We start from the raw sequence: 20,835 nt of genomic DNA on the forward strand, positions 1-20,835 counted from the left end.
CGGTTTCCTCCCACAGTCCAAAGATGTGCACGTCAGGTGAATTGGCCATGCTAAATTGCCCGTAGTGTTAGGTAAAGGGGTAAATGTACGGGAATGGGTGGGTTCTGCTTCGGCGGGTCGGTGTGGACTTGTTGGGCTGAAGGGCCTATTTCCACACTGTAAATTATCTAATCTAATCTTAATTTCAGATTTCAAAAAAATTGAATTCAAATTCCACCATCTACCGTGGCAGGATTAAAATTCAGATCCCCAGACCATTCCCTGGATCTCTGGATTACCAGTCCAGTCACAATATCTCTAGGCCACTACCTCACCATGAATAGTCATAGAATGCATTATGGATCATTTCCTAGAGCAAAAGGACATGGAGCCAATGAGGGAGCAGACTATCTTGGATCTGGTAAGGCATAATAAATTGTTTAACAACTGATCAGAGTAAAATATCCCACCAGGAATTAGTAATCATAACATGACAGAGCTTAATATTCAGTTTGAGAATGAGAAACTTGGATCAGAATCAACCCTGTTTAACTTAACAAAGGGAATTGAAACGAAATAAGAATAGAGTTAGCTAATATGGATCGGGCAGGTAGAATAGCAGGGAAGTAAACAAACAATGGCCAACACTGAAGAAGGTAATTCATGTCTCCCAGCAAAAATGTTATCGCACAAAGGAAGAAAAATTTGAAGTATAAACTAACCAAGGGAGTTCAGGTGAGAGAGTGTTATCATGCATGAATTAAACATGCTGCCAAAAGCCATATTCAAATGTCACCAGGAAAAATTTCTGTGTCACCTGCTTAAGTAAGCATTCTTCATTCTGCGAAATGATCTCGTCAGATGATCACTAATGTGATGTTTTAAGAGGTGGATCAATGTTTATGTGAATCTCAGCCAACTGTTTCCAAACCATGAATAGATAATTCACAAAATAAAATAGCTACAATTCTTTAAAAGCAAAGTTTACCTACTTTTGGAAAAAAAGCAAATCATCATCATTCAAAGGCGTCCTCTCAGTACAGAGTTATAGACACCAGCCAAGTCTGGTATAGTAAGCAGCTCATTTACCTAGCCAAATTAATTCGAGCTTTTTGTCCTCCACTGAGTGTGACTCCACGATCTCCAATCTGGGTCAGGTCACCATCCTGAAACAGTTCCAAATCCTGTTGAAGTTACACAACAGTTCTTTCAATAAATTCTGAATTATCACTTTAAAGTGGTTTCATTACAAGTCTTGCTTTGACCAAAGATTACTTCATACATGTAAAACACTTAAGGGTTGCATGCAGCAACAATTTTGAGAGGCTTTCCTTCCATTGAGATATCGCCTTAAACCAGAATGCATTCACAGATTTGACCTGATAGTACTGTAATTTCTTTTTTGAACGTCATGGACAAGCTTTTGAACTGCTCCTGCTCATATTCTAAAGATCGAAACAAATCATGGTGAAGCAAGATTTTTTTTTCTAAAATACGATTGCTTCCGTGTTTCTACTACATATAAAAAAATTATCAGAAGCAAGTGGGATTCTGGGTAATCCAAGATGGAGGACAGGAAAAATCTCTGGCTGTAGCAGCTGCTCCTTTTTTGAGGTATTTTAGGTGCTGGAGGTGATTTCTGCAAATTTCAGAAGCAGCAATTACTGTTTCATATGCTGTTGCATTGTTTTGGAACTTTGGAAAAAAAAGTCAAAACAACAGCAGTTTTAAAAGGGAGAAGAACAGACAAAGGAAGCACATGGAAAGGACAGTGCAGGAGAGAGAGAGAGAGAACCTGCACAGTTACTGCGTTTGCTGTTTTAAATTCATGGATCGCTGGACATCGGAGTGCGTCTGGGAAAATTAACAGTGAAATTCACAACTAATCTTACAAATTTGGAACCTGTTTGGGTGAAGTTCACAGCACAGAATCAGATAAGTTAATCGTTGTTTTAAGTGTGTCCAACAGAAAGGCTGCAGTAGTGAGTAGAGTGAGTTCTTTCTTGATTATATGTTTTTGGAGATATGTCTCTTGATTAAACTTAAAATATAAAATATAAATATATTAGTAACTTAACCTGGGGCAGCGTTTTGTAGAGAAATAAGACAGTATTATTTTCTGGGTCTGTAGATTGTGAAGGAGCAAAAATGGCCTTTAGCACTTCTTGTCAGATGTGGGAGTTTAAGGGTGACTGCGTATTATATCTGCAATAAATGCTGTTGGATGCGAGTCTGATCAGATTGAATGGATTGGTTGGAGAGACAGTTAGATGCAATGAAGAATTTGCAACAGCAACAGCATGCGATAGATTGCAGTTATAGGAAGGGGGGGAAAGTCTCAGATACAGTCACAAAGATGGGTTAACTCCAGAAAGGTAAGAGAGGTAGGCACCTAGTGCAGGAGTCTTTTGCAGATATACCCATTTCAACCAGGTATGCTGTTTTGGAAAATGTAGAGGGTGATGGATTCTCAGGGAACGTAGCACGAACAGCCAGGTTTCTGGTATTGAGACTGGCTCAATTGCAATGAGGGATACGTCAGCTTCCAAGAGATCAATTGTGTTAGGGGATTCTCTAGTTCGAGGTACAGACAGACGTTTTTGTGGACAGCAGCGAAAAAGCAGAATGGTGTGTTGCTTCCCTGGTCAACAATGTCTCAGAGAGGGTGTAGAAAGTTCTCACAGGGAAGAGGGGCCAGCAAGAGGTTATTGTCCACATTGGAACCAATGACATAGGAAGGGAAAAGGTTGAGATTCTGAAGGGAGATTATAGAGAGTAAGGCAGAAATTTAAAAAGGAGGCCCTCAAGAGTAGTAATATCTGGATTACTCCCAGTGCTATGAGCTAGTGAGGAGAAAGTGAGGACTGCAGATGCTGGAGATCAGAGCTGAAAATGTGTTGCTGGAAAAGCGCAGCAGGCCAGGCAGCATCCAAGGAGCAGGAGAATCGACGTTTTGGGCATCAGCCCTTCTTCAGGAATGAGGAAAATGTGTCCAACAGGCTAAGATAAAAGGTAGGGAGGAGGGACTTGGGGGAGGGGCATTGGGAATGCGATAGGTGGAGGGAGGTCAAGGTGAGGGTGATAGGCCAGAGTGGGGTGGGGGCGGAGAGGTCAGGAAGAAGATTGCAGGTTAGGAAGGCGGTGCTGAGTTCGAGGGATTTGACTGAGACAAGGTGGAGGTAGGGGAAATGAGGAAACTGGAGAAATCTACCTTTTATCTTAGCCTGCTGGACACACTTTCCTCATTCCTGAAGAAGGGCTGATGCCCGAAACGTCGATTCTTCTGCTCCTCAAATGCTGTCTGGCCTGCTGTGTTTTTCCAGTACCACATTTTTCAACTCAAGGACTTTCGAAAGCTGATTGGGGGCAGATGTTCGCAGGTAAAAGGGATGGCTGGAAAATGGGAAGCCTTCAGAAATGAGATAACAAGAATCCAGAGAAAGTATGTTCCTATCAGGGTGAAAAGGAAAGGCTGGTAGGTATAGGGAATGCTGGATGATGAAAGAAATTGAGGGTTTGGTTAAGAAAAAGAAGGAAGCACATGTAAGGTATAGACAGGATAGATCGAGTGAATCCTTAGAAGAGTATAAAGGAAGTAGGAGTATACTTAAGAGGGAAATCAGGAGGGCAAAAAGAGGACATGAGATAGCTTTGGCAAATAGAATTAAGGAGAATCCAAAGGTTTTACAAATACATTAAGGACAAAAGGGTAACTAGGGAGAGAATAGGGCCCCTCAAAGATCAGCAAGGCGGCCTTTGTGTGGAGCCGCAGAAAATGGGGGAAATACTAAATTAGAATTTTGCATCAGCATTTACTGTGGAAAAGGATATGGAAGATATAGACTGTAGGGAAATAGATGGTGACATCTTGCAAAATGTCCAGATTACAGAGGAGGAAGTGCTGGATGTCTTGAAATGGGTAAAGGTGGATAAATCACCAGGACCTGATCAGGTGTACCCGAGAACTCTGTGGGAAGCTAGAGAAGTGATTGCTGGGCCTCTTGCTGAGGTATTTATATCATCGACAGTCATAGGTGAGGTGCCAGAAGACTGGAGGTTGGCTAACGTGGTGCCACTGTTTAAGAAGGGTGGTAAGGACAAGCCAGGGAACTATAGACCGGTGAGCCTGACCTCGGTGGTGGGCAAGTTGTTGGAGGGAATCCTGAGGGACAGGATGCACAAATATTTGGAAATGCAAGAACTGATTAGGGAGAGTCAACATGGCTTTGTGCGTGGGAAAACATGTCTCACAAACTTGATTGAGTTTTTTTTTAGATTAGATTAGATTAGATTAGATTAGATTAGATTACTTACAGTGTGGAAACAGGCCCTTCGGCCCAACAAGTCCACACCGCCCCGCCGAAGCGTAACCCACCCATACCCCTACATCTACATCTACCCCTTACCTAACACTACGGGCAATTTAGCCTGGCCAATTCACCTGACCTGCACATCTTTGGACTGTGGGAGGAAACCGGAGCACCCGGAGGAAACCCACGCAGACACGGGGAGAACATGCAAACTCCACACAGTCAGTCGCCTGAGGCGGGAAATGAACCCGGGTCTCCGGCGCTGCGAGGCAGCAGTGCTAACCACTGTGCCACCGTGCCGCCCACAAATGTCTGAAGAGGTAACAAAGAAGACTGATGAGGGCAGAGATCTATAAACACTTCAGTATGACGTTCGACAAGGTTCCCCATGGGAGACTGATTAGCAAGGTTAGATATCTTGGAATACAGGGAGAACTAGCCATTTGGATACAGAACTGGCTCAAAGGTAGAAACCAGAGTGGTGCTGGAGTGTTGTTTTTCAGACTGGAGGCCTGTGACCAGTGGAGTGCCAACAGGATCGGTGCTGGGTCCTCTACTTTTTGACATTTACATAAATGATTGGGTGCGAGCATAAGAGGTACAGTCAGTAAGTTTGCAGATGACACCAAAATTGGAGGTGTAGTGGACAGCGAAGAGGGTTACCTCAGATTACAACAGGATCTGGATCAGATGGGCCAATGAGCTGAGAAGTGGCAGATGGAGTTTAATTCAGATAAATGCGAGGTGCTGCATTTTGGGAAAGCAAATCTTAGCAGGACTTATACACTTAATGGTAAGGTCCTAGGGAGTGATGCTGAACAAAGAGACCTTGGAGTTCAGGTTCATAGCTCCTTGAAAGTGGAGTTTCAGGTAGATAGCATAATGAAGGAGGCATTTGGTATGCTTTCCTTTATTGGTCAGAGTATTGAGTACAGGAGATGGAGGTTATGTTGTGGCTGTACAGGACATTGGTTAGGCCACTGTTGGAATATTGCGTGCAATTCTGGTCTCCTTCCTATCGGAAAGATGTTGTGAAACTTGAAAGGGTTCAGAAAAGATTTACAAGGATGTTGCCAGGGTTGGAGGATTTGAGCTACAGGGAAAGGCTGAACAGGCTGGGGCTGTTTTCCCTGGAGTGTCAGAGGCTGAGGGGTGACCTTATAGAGGTTTACAAAATTATGAGGGGCATGAATAAGGTAAATAGGCAAAGTCTTTTCCCTGGGGTCCAGAGGGCATAGGTTTATGGTGAGAGGGGAAAGATATAAAAGAGACCCCAGGGGCAACTTTTTCACACAGAGGGTGGTACGTGTATGGAATGAGCTGCCAGAGGAAGAGGTGGAGGCTGGTACAATTGCAACATTTAAGAGGAATTTGGATGGGTATATGCATAGGAAGGGTTTGGAGGGATATGGACTGGGTGCTGGCAGGTAGGACTAGATTGGCTTGGGATATCTGGTCGGCATGGACAGGTTGGACCAAAGGGTCTATTTCCATGCTGTACATCTCTATGACTCTATAACTTTCCTTACAAGTACAGCTTTCTTTTCGGAGCCTTTCACGATTCTGTACATTGACTCATCACAGGAATGAACAAAGAGACATGTCATTATTCAGTTTAGAAACATCTTTCAATGATGGTCAACTCTACTTGCTGTCTCGAGCTCCACAACTATGATCCTTCATTTTCCCCAGTGCTCCTTTGTATGACTCTTGTCGAAAGATTTCAGCCCTTGTCTATTCATCCTGACTGTACCTCATTACATAGACTCCTCAAATTGTGAGCACAGAAAATGTTGTCAAATGATAAGTTCAAATAATTTTGATTGCTAAGACCCTGAGATCAGTTTATACACATAAACTGAAACTGAAACTAAGATTGTTAGTTTTCTATGTCATACATGATTCCAGTAACAAATGTTTGGACAAATTGATCATACAAGCCACCTGGGCAAATCTACATATTTGAACTACATGGCTACTTTTCAAATTTTAGTGCTTCCCTCTGCACCATAAGGTAGGCATTGCAGCATTCTGTAAATGCAACACAACAGGCACATATGAAGTCAAATTTCTCACTTAGAAATATCTATTGCAAAACCTTGATGTACTGGAAAAAAAGGTGTCCCTGCAAACAATGGAACATAAAGCTACAAACAATTCATTGATTCACATGGTGATCAAAGTATATACTTCATTGAACAACTCCAAGAAAATGAATCATCCTACATTCAATATTTGCAGAATAGAAGAGATGGCAAGTTATTCATCAAAGGACATCAGTTTGATGCAGTAATACGATTTGTAAATCAAAAAGTGCAGTTAAAACATTTAACCGAATCAGTGAAAGAACAAGTGTTGTGGTTCATTGAAAAATAAATCGCTCAAAAAAAGGATTTTTTAAAAAAAATATTTCAGTGGGACAAGGTGAATTCACCGAACTAGTGATTGTCCCAGATAAAATGTCCATCTCCGGTTGACATTAAGCTGCTGAAAATTCACCCAACACGTCACAAAGACACAGGTGAATGCTGGAATAGGCCACGCAAATAGTGAAAATGAGGTCTGACTCCCAAAATGGATTAGGTCTCTCAAAAGGGACTTTGGGTGATCTACATAATCACTGCACCAGTTGACAGTCTGATATCAAACCTATTGTTTAAAGTTCTAAAAGTTCATTTTATTCATATTTCTAGCAAGGTAGATTTCGATGATGACTTGATAACATTGAAAAGGGCAATTTGACAGAATTCCATCTTCAATCAAAATTACAACAGAATGATGTAACATCCTCAGAATTTAACTTATAAAGATGTAACCATCATCAACTCTATTTTTAATATTGATCCACATTGGTCAATGTTATCTTGGATACTTTTAGATAAATGGTAAATCATGGGATTTTTCTTTCTGCATAGCACTAATACGTTAGGAGAGAATTGAAAATCCATTCAGCACTGCCTTATAACAAGCTACAACTAAGTGATGCCCCTTGAGTTTTCAATATTTTATTGCCTAAGCCAAGCAACAATTTCCAAATGGGCTTGATTTGTAAAAACAGGATGGATGTTGGCTCAAAAAAAGTTTTACACAAATTTATTATAAATAATAGATTTGTGTATTTACAAATCAGACTAGCGTAAATTTACAAAGGACAGAGGGACAAAGAAACCAGGTAGTATAGATCTATCATATTTAGTATAAATGGAGGAATGTCAGTAGAATCTAATCAGGAGACAGGAGGAACTGAGCATTTAGAGAGGTATCAATTGATCAAAGAAGTTAAATAAGGATAATTATACAGGGACAAGGGTACTGCTAGATGGAATGGACTGGGAAAGGAGTTCAACTGAAAAGACAGTTGATAAACACTGGCAGACTTAAGAAAATAGTTCAAGACTCTCAGCACAGTGAGGAAGAAGGTTTTTTTTAAAAAAAAGAGGCTAAAACGATCATGGTCAACAAAATGATTTAAGGATAGCATCAAACTGAAAGAAAAAAACAATATGGCAAAGTGGTAGTCTAGACAATTGGGAAAGTTGTAAAAACTTAAAGAAAAGATAAAATCAAGAGGTCAAGCTAGCAAGTAACATAAAAACAAATTGTAATAGCTTTTATATGAAACGAAAGGTCAAAATGAATATAGGATCCTTACAGAATGAGGCTGAAAATAATGATCCAGGAAATGGCAGAGTCAAATAAAGACTTTTCATCATAGAGTCATACAGTCATTGAGCACATAAAAAGGCCCTTCAGCCCACCATGTCTGTGCCAGTCAATAACAGCCATCCAATCGTTCTAATCCCCCTAATTAGCCCACGCAGTCGAGGACACAAGCAGCATTCAAAAATTACTAAATAATCAAAGAGTTAAGACTGGGGGGAGGAACTAACTATCATGAGAGAAAGAGTAGAATTATAGAATCCCAACAGTGCGGAATCAGGCTCTTCAGCCCAACAAGTCCAGACTGACCCTCCAAAGAGTATCCCACCCAGACCCATTCCCCTACTCTATTACTCTACATTTACCCCAGACTAATGCACCTAACCTACACAACGGGCAATTTAGCCTGGCCAATTCACCTGACCTGCATATCTTTGGATTGTGGGACGTAACTGGACCACCCAGAGGAAACCCACGCAGATCACGGGGAGAATGTGCAAACTCTAAGCCCATACACAGTATTGATGAAACTAACAGGGTTAAAAGGACAGCACAGTGGCTCAGTGGTCAGCACTGCTGCCTTACATCACCAGGGACCCAGGTTCCATTCCACCCCTCGGGCAATTGTGTGGAGTTTGCACATTTTCCCTGTGCCTGTGTGGGTTTCTTCTGTATGCTCCAGTTTCCTCCCATATTCCAAAGGTGTGTAGGCTCGGTGGATTAGCCATGCTAAAAATGTGGGGTTACAAGGATAGGGTAGTGGTTTGGGTGGAATGCTCTTTGGAAGGCCCGTGTGGACTCAAAGGGCCAAATAGCATGCCACACTGTAAGGATTCTATGATAAAAGTTGATGTGTGTCCTGGTACCAATGGGTTGTATCCTAGGGTTTTAAGGGAAATAGTTATAGAATTACTAAATCCTAGTAATTGTCCATGAATCCTTAGCATCTACTGCTCTGTAGACTAGCCTTTTCCCAATGATCGATGAAAGGCCAACTAGCCTGGAATTACGTGCTTTCTTGTCTCCTTATCCTTTTGAATAAGGATGTTACAATGATAATTTTCCAAAACTCTGGGACATTTCCAGAAGCTGAGAATTCTTGCGAGATTACTACCAATGTATTCACTATCTCTGTAGCTACTTCCTTTAAAATCTGAGAATTCCACCCATCAGGTCCAGCAATTACATTCGCTTCACTTGGACGTGGTCTGTCATGGTAATTATTGAGAGAGAGAAAAAAAAGGTAACTGCAGGCCAGTTAGCTTAACATCTGCAAATGGAAAAATGCTCATCTAATATAGTGCGTAATTGCACAGGTAATTGAATTTTTCAAGGAGGTGACATAGGTGATCGATGAGGGTAGAGCAGTGAACGTTGTCAACAAAGTCACTGTTGGTAGGGTCAATCAGGAGATTCAGGTGCATGGCATCCATGACGACTTGGCTGCATGAATTCAGAATTGGCTTGGCCATAGAACGCAAAGGGTAGTGGTGGAAGGGTGTTTTTCAGGCTGAAGGTCTGTGACTAGCAGCGTTCCACATGGATCCGTACTGGGACCTCCGCTGTTTGTGATATACAGAGGAACCTCAATTATTCGAACAATTATCCAAAAATCGGATTATCCGACGGAGATCTCAAGGTCCCGACAGAAGCATTACATCAAACCCTGTCCAACACTGATCGCGTCTTTTGTTTAGAGTGATTAAAAGTGCTGCCGAGAACAGTCCTGGACTGATGGGAGCACAGGCACGGTCTCAAAATGACTGACCTCCCACACTCTCCCTCTCTCTCTCTCTCTCTCCCCCCACACTTTCCCTGGAGTTCTACACAGGCTGCAGATAATCTCTCTAATATTGTCCTGTATGGGCAAAGATGGAACCTGTCAAAATGTTGTGTGTGCACATATGCCTGTGCTATTTGGAGACTCACCCTCCAAAAGGCAGTAGCAGCAGCAGTCTTGTTGCTGGTGTCCAGTCTGGCTGCTCCAGGGGCGGGCAGTGTTTGTGGGGGGGGGGGGGGGGGGGGGTGGGAAACGGGGGAGCGGACAGGGAGGGCCGGGCAGTGTTGGACAGGGTTTGGGGGCCGGCGGGGATGGCGATATTGGGGGAGGATGAGGGCTCGTGTGCACTTTGCTGCTGCTAGTCTCCTGAACGGGGAGCAGATTTAATAGAAAACTCTGAACGCCAGAGGAAAGGCATTGAATCGATTAACTGAATAATCAATTATCCAAATGAAATAGTGCCCGCCCATCTCAACTGGATAATCAAGGTTCCCCTGTATATAAATTACTTGGATCAAAATGTAGATGGGTCTTCAAAGTAACTTTGCAGACAATATAAAGATCAGTTCAGTTATGAATAGTGTAGAAGATTGTCAAAGGACACAGCCAGATACAGATCAGTTGCAGATATGGGCACAGAGAAGGCAGATGGAGGTTAATCAGTCTACGTGTGAGATGCTGCACTTTAGGAGACGTGATAGCAGTCTATAAAATTATGAGATGCACAAATAGGGTTGGCCATCAGAATCTTTTTCCCAGAGTTGAAATGTCTAAAACTAGGGAGCACGCATTTAGGGTGAGCAGGGAAAATTTCAAAGATGTGAGGATTAAGTTGCCAGGGGTGGTGATGGAGGTAGATACAATAGGGGCATTAAGAGACTTTTAGATAAACACATGTATATGCAAGGAATTTGGATCAAGGGCAGGCAGAAAGGATTAGTTTAATTTAGCTAAAGGGTCTGTACCTGTTTTGCACAATTCTATGTTCTACAGCACTTAGCAATAAAGAATAAAATCAAGCTGAGCCCACATGGCGTCATAAAGGGGAAAATCATGTCTAACAACGTTATTACAGTTCTTTAAGAAGTTAGTAAACTGGAAAGATGAAGGGAAACCAGTAGATATAATACATTTTTTGGAAATCCAAAAGTATGATGAGTACTGCACATAAGGCAATTTAAGAAGAAATGTGCCAATGGTATTAAGGGTGGATAGCATAAATAAAGGATTGACTGACCAATATAAGACAAGGTTGAGATAAATAGGGCATTTTCAGGATAATAACCTGTAACTACTGGCATATCACAAGCTGAGGCACATATTCTTTACAATATATTAATGACGTGGATGAGGGGAAGTGAATGTATTATCAGCAGGTTTAGAGTTGACACAAAAATAGATGGGATTTAAGAGGAGAGGATCACACAGTCTACACTGGGACATAGACAGGTCAAGTGGCTTTGTATTCACTGAAATTTTGTAGAATGAGAAGAAACCTTATTGAAACGTACAAAATTCTCAGACTATTTGACAGGTTAACATGGAAAGGTTGTTCCTGCTTGTGAGGAAGTTGAGGACCAAAGGGCCTAATCTCGGATTAAGGGATCTCACATTTAAAAGAGAGAGGAATTTCTTTCATTCAGAGCTAGTCAATCTGTGGAATTCTTTATTGCAGAGGGTCATAGAGGCTAAAGGTTAAGTGTACTCCAGGCCAAAATAGATAGATATTTAATCAGAAAGAGAATTAAGAGCTATAGGGTAAAAGGCAGTTGAGAATCATCAGATCAGCCATGATCTCATTCAAAAGCGGAGCAAAACCTATGTACTTCTGCTCCTATGTATTATTGTCAATACAGATACCACATATTTCTGATCAAACCTTCATTATATCAGGACCTAATCCAAGACTTGTGCACATAATCCAGATTGGTACTTCAATGCAATTCTGAGGAAATACTACATTGTCACGTATCTGTGACGAGAAATAAAATCAAGTCTCTAACTGTATGCATCAGTAAGTATAAAATATTTTATAGTACCTTTTTGAACAACATATGGACTTCTCAACTGTCTTGACCAACCTTCATCTCATAACATCAAGCAAATATAGTGATCATTTATCAGTTTATGAAATTTTCCTTAATGGCTTCTTTAATAACTTCCAATTAAACAATATCAAATATATTGGTATGAGAGAGCTTAGAATTCCCCAGAATAACAAATATGATTAATGCAAACATTTTCTCATTCTCTTCTGTCAAGACATTTTTAACTTATTTATAATGTTATTAATCCAGCAACAACAATTGGAAAGTGCCTTTGTCTGTACTATAGTGGAGAACCATGTCCAGACTTGCCTTAGTAAGGGAAGGGCAGTGCCAGTAACAGTGAGTACAACAGGAGATTTTGATCATTTAGTGTTCTTATTTTTTTTTAAGTTAGTGATATCACAGAAAAGCTGTGTCTGATTGATAAGGGACCTACATTAGGGACCAGCTTTAAATAATAGACGATTCAGAAAGGTGTGTAACAATTTAGGGACTATTCAAGGATAATATTTTTAAACAATAAATTAACTATATTAAAAACGTTTGTACAGATGTGTTGATATTGCAAGATGTAGGAGCTGGTAGATCCTGTTGCAAGCCTTGGTGGCCATATCTGCAGTTTGAGGAACTCTGGCTCAGAGTTGATCAACTGAAATTTGAGCTTCAGGCACTATTACAAATCCAGGACGGGGAGAATTAATTTGATGCTGCGTTTCAGGCAGTCACACTCCATAGCTTAAATATTTCAAATTTGACCAATGGTCAGGGACAAGTGGGTGTAATAACAAGTGAGGCAGGGAGAGGGATCCTCAACATAATAGTGGAACTTGTACAACATGCATGAGGTACTTTTCTGTTTGGATAAATAAGGCAAGAGTCTGCAAGGAGGATGGTCAAACTGACCACCACACCACGGTCCAGAAAACTATTCAAGTGGGAGGAGCACAAAGAAAAGTGATAATGCTAAGAAATTTTATTTCCATGGGAAAGATGGCATACTTTGTGAGCAGGATGGAGAGTCCTGTTTGGTGTGTTGCCAATCTGATGTTAAGTGTGAAGAAAATCTTGAGTTGGCTTGGGGAGAGGGAGGGGAAGGATCCAGTTGTTGTGGTTCATGTTGGCACCAACAAAATAGGCGAGAGAGAATATCAGAAATTGGGAACAAAATTAAAAACAAGCCTTCAAGATTGTAATCTCTTGATCATTATCTGATTGGAAAATAGGTAAAAAGATTAGTAAAGATGTGGTTAAAGGAGGGTTCCATTTTAAGGGAGCATTGGCATCAGTACTGGGACAAGAGGGAACTGTACTGTTGCGGCAGGATCTACCTCAACTGAACTGGGACCAGAATTACAGCAGAAAGTCTCAGTAGGAGAAGCACAAAAAGAATTCAAGCTAGTTAAAGGTAGAGGGGAAATCTCAGGACAGGTTAAGGTTATTAAAAGTTTCCAGAACAAGTAATAGGGTAGACAATATGAAAAAGATCAGGAGTCTAACTTCAAGCACAGCAGATAAGGGGACAACTATGAGAAGAAGGGCAGTCAACACGGCACTGAGGGTACAATATTTAAATATGCTCAGTACACTAAACAAGGTAAAACAACTTGCATCATAGACTGAAAATGGCGGGTACAATGTTGTAGGCATTGTAAAGATGTGGCTGTAAAAGGATCAGGACTGGGAACTCATTATCCAAGGATACACAATCAAAAGTACATACACATAGACAGAAGTGACAGGGTTGCCTTTTAATTTCATTTCTTACTTAGATCAATAGCAAGAAGTGATATAGATCAGAAGGTGCAGAATATGTGTTGGATAGGGTTGAGGCACAGCAGTGAAAAAGGATCCTGATGGGAATTATGGACAGCAATAGTCAGATTTGGGGAACAACATAAATGAGGAGCTGGAAAAGGCACGTAAAAAAAGGAACTTCAATATGCAGGTAGACTGGAAAATCAGGTTAGTAGATAATCACAGAAAAGGAATTCATGGAGTGTCAATTTAATGATTTTTTTGGAGCAGCTTGTGGTACATCCTTTTAGGAAACAGGCAATTTTGGATTTGGTGATGTGCAAGGAGGCAGACTTGATTAGGAAGCTTTGGTTGAAGAACATCTAGGAGATAGTGATCATATGATCGAATTCATCCTGCAGGTTGACAGGGCGAAGCTGGAATCAGGTGTAAAGTGTTACAATTGAGTAAAGGGAAGAGCTAGCCAGAATTCATTGGAAGGGGAACTTAGCAGGAATGACATTGGAGCAGCAATGGCAGGAGTCTGTGAGTAATCTGGGAGGCACAGTAGAAATTCATCCCCAGGACTAAGGGGAGGATGAGACATCTATGGCTGACAAAGGAAGTCAAGAGAGTCTAAAAGCAAATGAAAAGGCAAAAATGTGTTGAAGATTAGTAGTAAGCCTTAAAAAACCAGCAGGGGACAACTAAAAAAGCAATAATGGGGGAGAAAGATAAAATATGAGGATGAGCTAGTTAATAATATAAAAGAAAATTGCAGGATTTTTAAGACATATAAAAGGTAAGAGAGAGAGGCAAGACTGGACACTGGGCAGTGGTCAGTGAGGCTGGAGAAGTAGGAATGGGGAGGAACTGAATACATACTTTGCATCAGTCTGCACAGTGGAAGACACTAGTGGCATACCAGAACTTCAAGTCAGGAGCCAGAGGTGGCTATCACCAAGGAGAAACTGCTGGGAACCTGAAAGGTCTGAAGATGCATAAATCACCTCGAGCAGGTATACTACACCCCAGCATTCTGAAAGAGATAGCTGAGGAGATTGTGGATGTTTTGGTGGTGATCTTTCAGGAACCACTGGATTCAGGAAAGGTCCCAGAGGACTGAAAAGTGGCTAATGTAACACCCCTACTTAAGAAGGGAGGGAGGCAAAAGACAGGAGATATTTTAGGCCAATTAACTGGACCTCAATCATTGGTAAAATTTGAGAGTCTATTGTTAAGTATGAGACTACAAAGTACATTGGAAGTGCATGCTAAAATAGGGTTGAGTTAGCACAGTGTCAGCAAGAGAAGGCCATGCCTGACAAATCTGTTTGAATTCTTCAAGGTGGTAATGGGCATATTAGACAAAGGAGAACCAGTGGCTATAATCAGTGGAATTTCAGAAGGCCTTTGACAAGTTGCAGCACAGGAGGTTGCTAAGTAAGAGGAGAGCTAATGAAATTAAGGGAAACAGCATTGAGAGGATTGATCGACTGGCAGAGAGTTGGGATAAAGAGATTGTTTTCAGGACGGCAGCTGGTGACTACTGGAGTTCTGCATGAGTCAGTTTTATGATCACAACTCTTCACATTATACATTAAGGATCTACATGAAGGAGCTGACAGCATTGTTGCTAAGTTTGCAGATGACACAAAGATTGGTGGAGGGCCAGACTGAGGAAGTGGGGAGGCTGCAATAGGACTTGGACAGATAAGAAGAGTGGGCAAAGAAGTGGCAGTTGGAATGCAATGTGGGAAAATGAGAGGTTGTACACTTTGGTATGAGGAAGAGGAGCATAGATTATTTTCTCAATGAGAAAGACTTCAGAAATCGGAAGCACCTTGGAGTCCTCGATCAAAATTCTCTTAAGATTAACATGCAGGCTCGTAGGGAGGGGACAGTTGGCTATTAGGAAAGCCAATGTATTTCAAGAGGGCTAAAATACAACAGCAGAGTTGTATTGCTAAGGCTGTATAAGGCTCTGGTCAGGTCACACTTGGAATACTATGGGCAATTTTGCACCTTGTTTCTATGGAACGATGTGCTGATCTTGGAAGGCATCCAGAGGAGGTTCACAAGAATAATCCAAGTAATGAAGGGTTTGTCATGTGAGGAGCAGTTGAGGACTCTGGGTCTATACTTGAATGGAGTTTAGAAAAATGAAGAAATCTCACTGAAATGTACAGAATACTGAGTGGTGTGGCGAGAGTGGAACGGGAGATGATGTTTCACTAATATGTCAAATGATATGCAAGTTAGTGCATTGGCCATCGTAAATATGGGATTACTGGCTTGAGTGGGGTGCTGAGTCTGAGTGGAATGTTCTTCGGAAGGTCAGTGCAGACCCAATGGGCCGAATAGCCTATTTCCACCTTGTTTTGGATTCCATTATTCTATTCTATGATTCTATAACTATGAGAAAACCAGGACCTGAGTGCACAGCCTTTGGGTAAAGGGACAACGCTTTATAACTGATACAAGAAGGAAATTCTTCAGGATGGCGAACCTTCACTGTTGGAGTGGGCTGTGCAGGCCAAATCACTGAATGACTTTAAGATAGAGAAGATAGATTCTTGATTAGTAAGGGGATCAAAAGGTTGTAGGAGAAGGCAGGAGAATGTGAGGTTGAGAAATTTATCTGCCATGATCGAATGGTTGAATAGACTCGATGGACTGAATGGCCTATTGTGTACCTTTATCTTATGGTTTATGATCTGTAGAGAAATAATAAAAAATGTAAACCTTGTGATTAATATTAAAGAAAAATTAATTCTATGCAGCTTGACTACATTTTGGGTCACCACAATAATAGAATTATTTTGGGAGAAAAGTTGTTGTATAGAGCAATGTAGCATTCTATTTATGCACCAACATCAATAACAAGATTATGCTTGAAAGAGAAATGTTGGTAAGACAGAAGGAGAACCTATGAATAGAGTAGTGAGATCTTCTAAATTTACCTGTGAAGATAAATGGAGTGCAAGTGTAATCCTCAGCACTACAATGAAGTGTCAATCTGCATTACACCAATAGAGGCTTCTGATTAAGACAGTGTGCTGCAAAATGTGAAACTGACACCAGAGAATAATGCACAGCAAATGAATGTGTTTATTTTATTGATTAAGAATAACCTGCCTGTTTAATGACTTTTCGGTAGTGTCAGAAATAGTATGAACCATTCATGCTTTATAATTCTATAAATGTACCAATATTTTATATTTTATTTATATTATGGATTTTATTTTTCTTATATTCTATTTGCAAAACATATATGTTTCATTAAGAATTTTCTAAGAAAACTGAATTGTTTAGATTTTCAAGTCAACATGTCGATAGAGGTGCTATGAATGGTACAATGGTGATAGAATCTTCATTGACAGCCAAGTCAATGTGCTCATTACCTCACTGAAGAATTCAAACAGATTTGTCAGGCATGACCTACTCTTGCTGATGCTGTGCTGACTCAACCCTATTTTAGCATGGACTTCCAAGATAATTAATTTATTCGTGCTAATTATATGACGGAATGCTTAATTTGTGAGGCTGACACTATGGAAAGTTTAGTAGTAGTCATGAAACAGTAGTTAGTCACGGCTGGCACCCCAACTTTCCCTCTACCGGCATAGAGCTCTTTGACTGTTTTCTTAAACCTGCAGGAAGGTCATCTGAGACAGGTGTTATCTTGTGAGCATAGAATAAATTGTTCACATATTCAGAGAGATTACAAATTTATCACCTTCTATTGGACGCATATACTCAGCAAATACTTATTCATCAAAATGACAAAGTAGCTTTAAAAAATAAACCAAATAATTCCAATTAAGATCAATACTTCTCAGCTGTTTTTTGGAGCTGATTGTCAATTGCCCAAATAGCTGTCATCTTGAAAACTCCCCTGTGCGGAAACTATATAAACAGATTTCCTTCTCAGCAAGAGGCTTTCAGTATATTGGTGTTGGGTCAGTTTATATTTTATATAGTAAAAAATATATGCTTAGAGACAAAATATTTTGAGTGCAGAAATGTTGAACAAAATGTCAGTTATGAGAAACAGAATTTTGGTAGTGGGACAAAATCATTATTCGCAGTGGATTAAAGAAAAGGAAATGATAAGCTGAGATCAAAACGAATGACAAGTTGTGGGAAATGCTGAGTCTTGGTGAGATAGAGTGCCAGAATCATAAATAAAATGAAATATCAAATACATTCACCAGTGGCTGGAGACTACTTTGCAAATTTTGATTTTTAGAATCCAAATTTTATATGCTCATCATAACTATGCTTTATGCATTCTGAATACATGTTAAAATCTAGAACAATAATATACTCTACATTTGAAGTGACAACATGTAAACTCATGCTAGATGTTTTGCACTTTCGGATCATGAAAACAAGTCATATACATTAAAAATAGTTATCTCCCAATCTTGTCACAAAAGTCCAGATATTAGGAGCACAGCATTGCAGATTTGACTGCAAAAAGCAAGTCTTTGCTAAATCTACTGCTTAGGTTGATGTTAACTGATTTGTCTAGTTTCATCTTGATTCAACATTTTCATGGTGGTTTGATACTAGTGAGTGACACTCTAGGCCATTTCAGTGGCCAGTTAGGAGTCCACATTTTGCTGAGTCTGGCATCATATGAAGGTTAAGTAAGGACAGCACACTTTTTTCTTTAAAAGGACAGTAGCTAGTGAACCTGTGAGTTTACCCATAACTCCTTACTGAAGATATAGCTGTTTTATTCTAGATTTACTTTAGCTAATGGAATTTAAACTTTCCAGCTGCTGTGAAAGGATTTAAACTTCCAGGCAGAATCCTGTGGTGCGTTATTGGAGGGTCTTGCTTATTGGCTGGAGAGCCACAAGATACCCCAAAAGAGATGATACCTCTTTTTGGGAAGGTCCATCAATCAGTCAGTAGTTTAAGAATCAGAGGGGAGCAGGTCTCACCTACCGGGATGTCCTGCACTCAACAATTCCACTTAAGTGTGCTATTAGATGGAATTCTCCTGGCATTTCAAGATCATGGAGGACCCAGTATACAGTCAGCAATATGCAGTTGAGGGTGAGTTTTGCCAAATGGATGTTATGGAGAGAGGCTGACATGGGTCAGAAGAACAGGGAGTGGTTCTTCTTGGGTGCCATTTCCCACTTCCTGTGGTCCAGTCCCTTCATCAAGCACCAACCGCTTTTCTCATGCCTGAAGAAGTGCTTATGCCCGAAACATCGATTCTCCTGCTCCTCGGTTGCTGCCTGGCCTGCTGCGCTTTTCCAGCACCACACTTTTCAACTCTGGTCTCCAGCATCTGCAGTCCTCACTTTCCAGCAATTGCTTTTCTGCCCAGTATTGGTGGAATCAAGGCGGCAGCAAGATTGAGGTACAACAACAACCGTCTAATTAAATGTTCTGCCTGTATCCAAGCTTGCCAGCAATGAATACTGAAGATTCTTCCTCTTGTCCCCAGAGCATTATTCCAGGTACACTAATATTACTGCTGTGCTTTCCTAATATTGCTGTAAAACATTTTAATACATGAAATCTTGTGGAGGTAAAACTGCATTTTAAATAGGTACTAAGTTCAGAGTGTGTTTTAAATGGGGTACTAAGTTCAGAATTATTGATAAGTTGAAGTTTTGAAATGACATTTCAGATGACGAGTGTACTTCAATTTGACTTGCTGCCTACCTAACTTAATGACAACATTGTTGCGGAATGCAAGATTCTCTCGGCTTGTTGCTAGATTTGAAATTGACGCTTGGAAAGGGGAAATCCAAGGTCAGCTTAGAACATAGAACATATAGAACATAGAACAATACAGCACAGAACAGGCCCTTCGGCCCACGATGTTGTGCCGAACTTCTATCCTAGATTAAGCACCCATCCATGTACCTATCCAAATGCCGCTTAAAGGTCGCCAATGAATCTGACTCTACCACTCCCACGGGCAGCGCATTCCATGCCCCCACCACTCTCTGGGTGAAGAACCCACCCCTGACATCTCCCCTATACCTTCCACCCTTCACCTTAAATTTATGTCCCCTTGTAACACTCTGTTGTACCCGGGGAAAAAGTTTCTGACTGTCTACTCTATCTATTCCTCTGATCATCTTATAAACCTCTATCAAGTCACCCCTCATCCTTCGCCGTTCCAACGAGAAAAGGCCGAGAACTCTCAACCTATCCTCGTATGACCTACTCTCCATTCCAGGCAACATCCTGGTAAATCTTCTCTGCACCCTCTCCAAAGCTTCCACATCTTTCCTAAAGTGAGGCGACCAGAACTGCACACAGTACTCCAAATGTGGCCTAACCAAAGTCCTGTACAGCTGCAACATCACCTCACGACTCTTGAATTCAATCCCTCTGCTAATGAACGATAATACTCCATAGGCCTTCTTACAAACTCTATCCACCTGAGTGGCAACCTTCAAAGATCTATGTACATAGACCCCAAGATCCCTCTGTTCCTCCACCTGACCAAGAACCCTACCATTAACCCTGTATTCCGCATTCTTATTTGTTCTTCCAAAATGGACAACTTCACACTTGGCAGGGTTGAACTCCATCTGCCACTCCTCAGCCCAGCTCTGCATCATATCTAAGTCCCTCTGCAGCCGACAACAGCCCTCCTCACTGTCCACAACTCCACCTATCTTTGTATCATCTGCAAATTTACTGACCCACCCTTCGACTCCCTCATCTAAGTCATTAATAAAAATTACAAACAGCAGAGGGCCCAGAACTGATCCCTGCGGAACTCCACTTGTAACTGGACTCCATGCTGAATATTTACCATCTACCACCACTCTCTGACTTCGACCGGTTAGCCAGTTTTCTATCCAATTGGCCAAATTTCCCTCTATCCCATGCCTCCTGACTTTCCGCATAAGCCTACCATGGGGAACCTTATCAAATGCCTTACTAAAATCCATGTACACTACATCCACTGCTCTACCCTCATCCACATGCTTGGTCACCTCCTCGAAGAATTCAATAAGACTTGTAAGGCAAGACCTACCCTTCACAAATCCGTGCTGGCTGTCCCTAATCAAGCAGTGCCGTTCCAGATACTCGTAAATCCTATCCCTCAGTACCCTTTCCATTACTTTGCCTACCACAGAAGTAAGACTAACTGGCCTGTAATTCCCGGGGTTATCCCTATTCCCTTTTTTGAACAGGGGCACAACATTCGCTACTCTCCAGTCCCCTGGTACCACCCCCGTTGCCAGTGAAGACGAGAAGATCATTGCCAACGGTACTGCAATTTCCTCTCTTGCTTCCCACATAATCCTAGGATATATCCCGTCAGGCCCGGGGG

General features: G+C 41.2%; 1 protein-coding gene across 5 annotated transcripts in view; it reads right to left on the reverse strand.

The window, feature by feature from the left end:
• abcc4 (ATP binding cassette subfamily C member 4 (PEL blood group)) overlaps positions 1-20,835 on the reverse strand; it is a 471,758-nt gene that overhangs the window by 333,408 nt on the left and 117,515 nt on the right. For all 5 annotated transcript variants that reach the window (XM_072577875.1, XM_072577874.1, XM_072577873.1 and 2 more), the window contains one exon: positions 1,069-1,163. In XM_072577875.1, the coding sequence (XP_072433976.1) occupies positions 1,069-1,163 (95 nt within the window). The remainder of the gene's footprint in view (positions 1-1,068; positions 1,164-20,835) is intronic.

The sequence above is a fragment of the Chiloscyllium punctatum genome, chromosome 9 (assembly GCF_047496795.1).
Source record: "Chiloscyllium punctatum isolate Juve2018m chromosome 9, sChiPun1.3, whole genome shotgun sequence".
Taxonomy (NCBI): domain Eukaryota; kingdom Metazoa; phylum Chordata; class Chondrichthyes; order Orectolobiformes; family Hemiscylliidae; genus Chiloscyllium; species Chiloscyllium punctatum.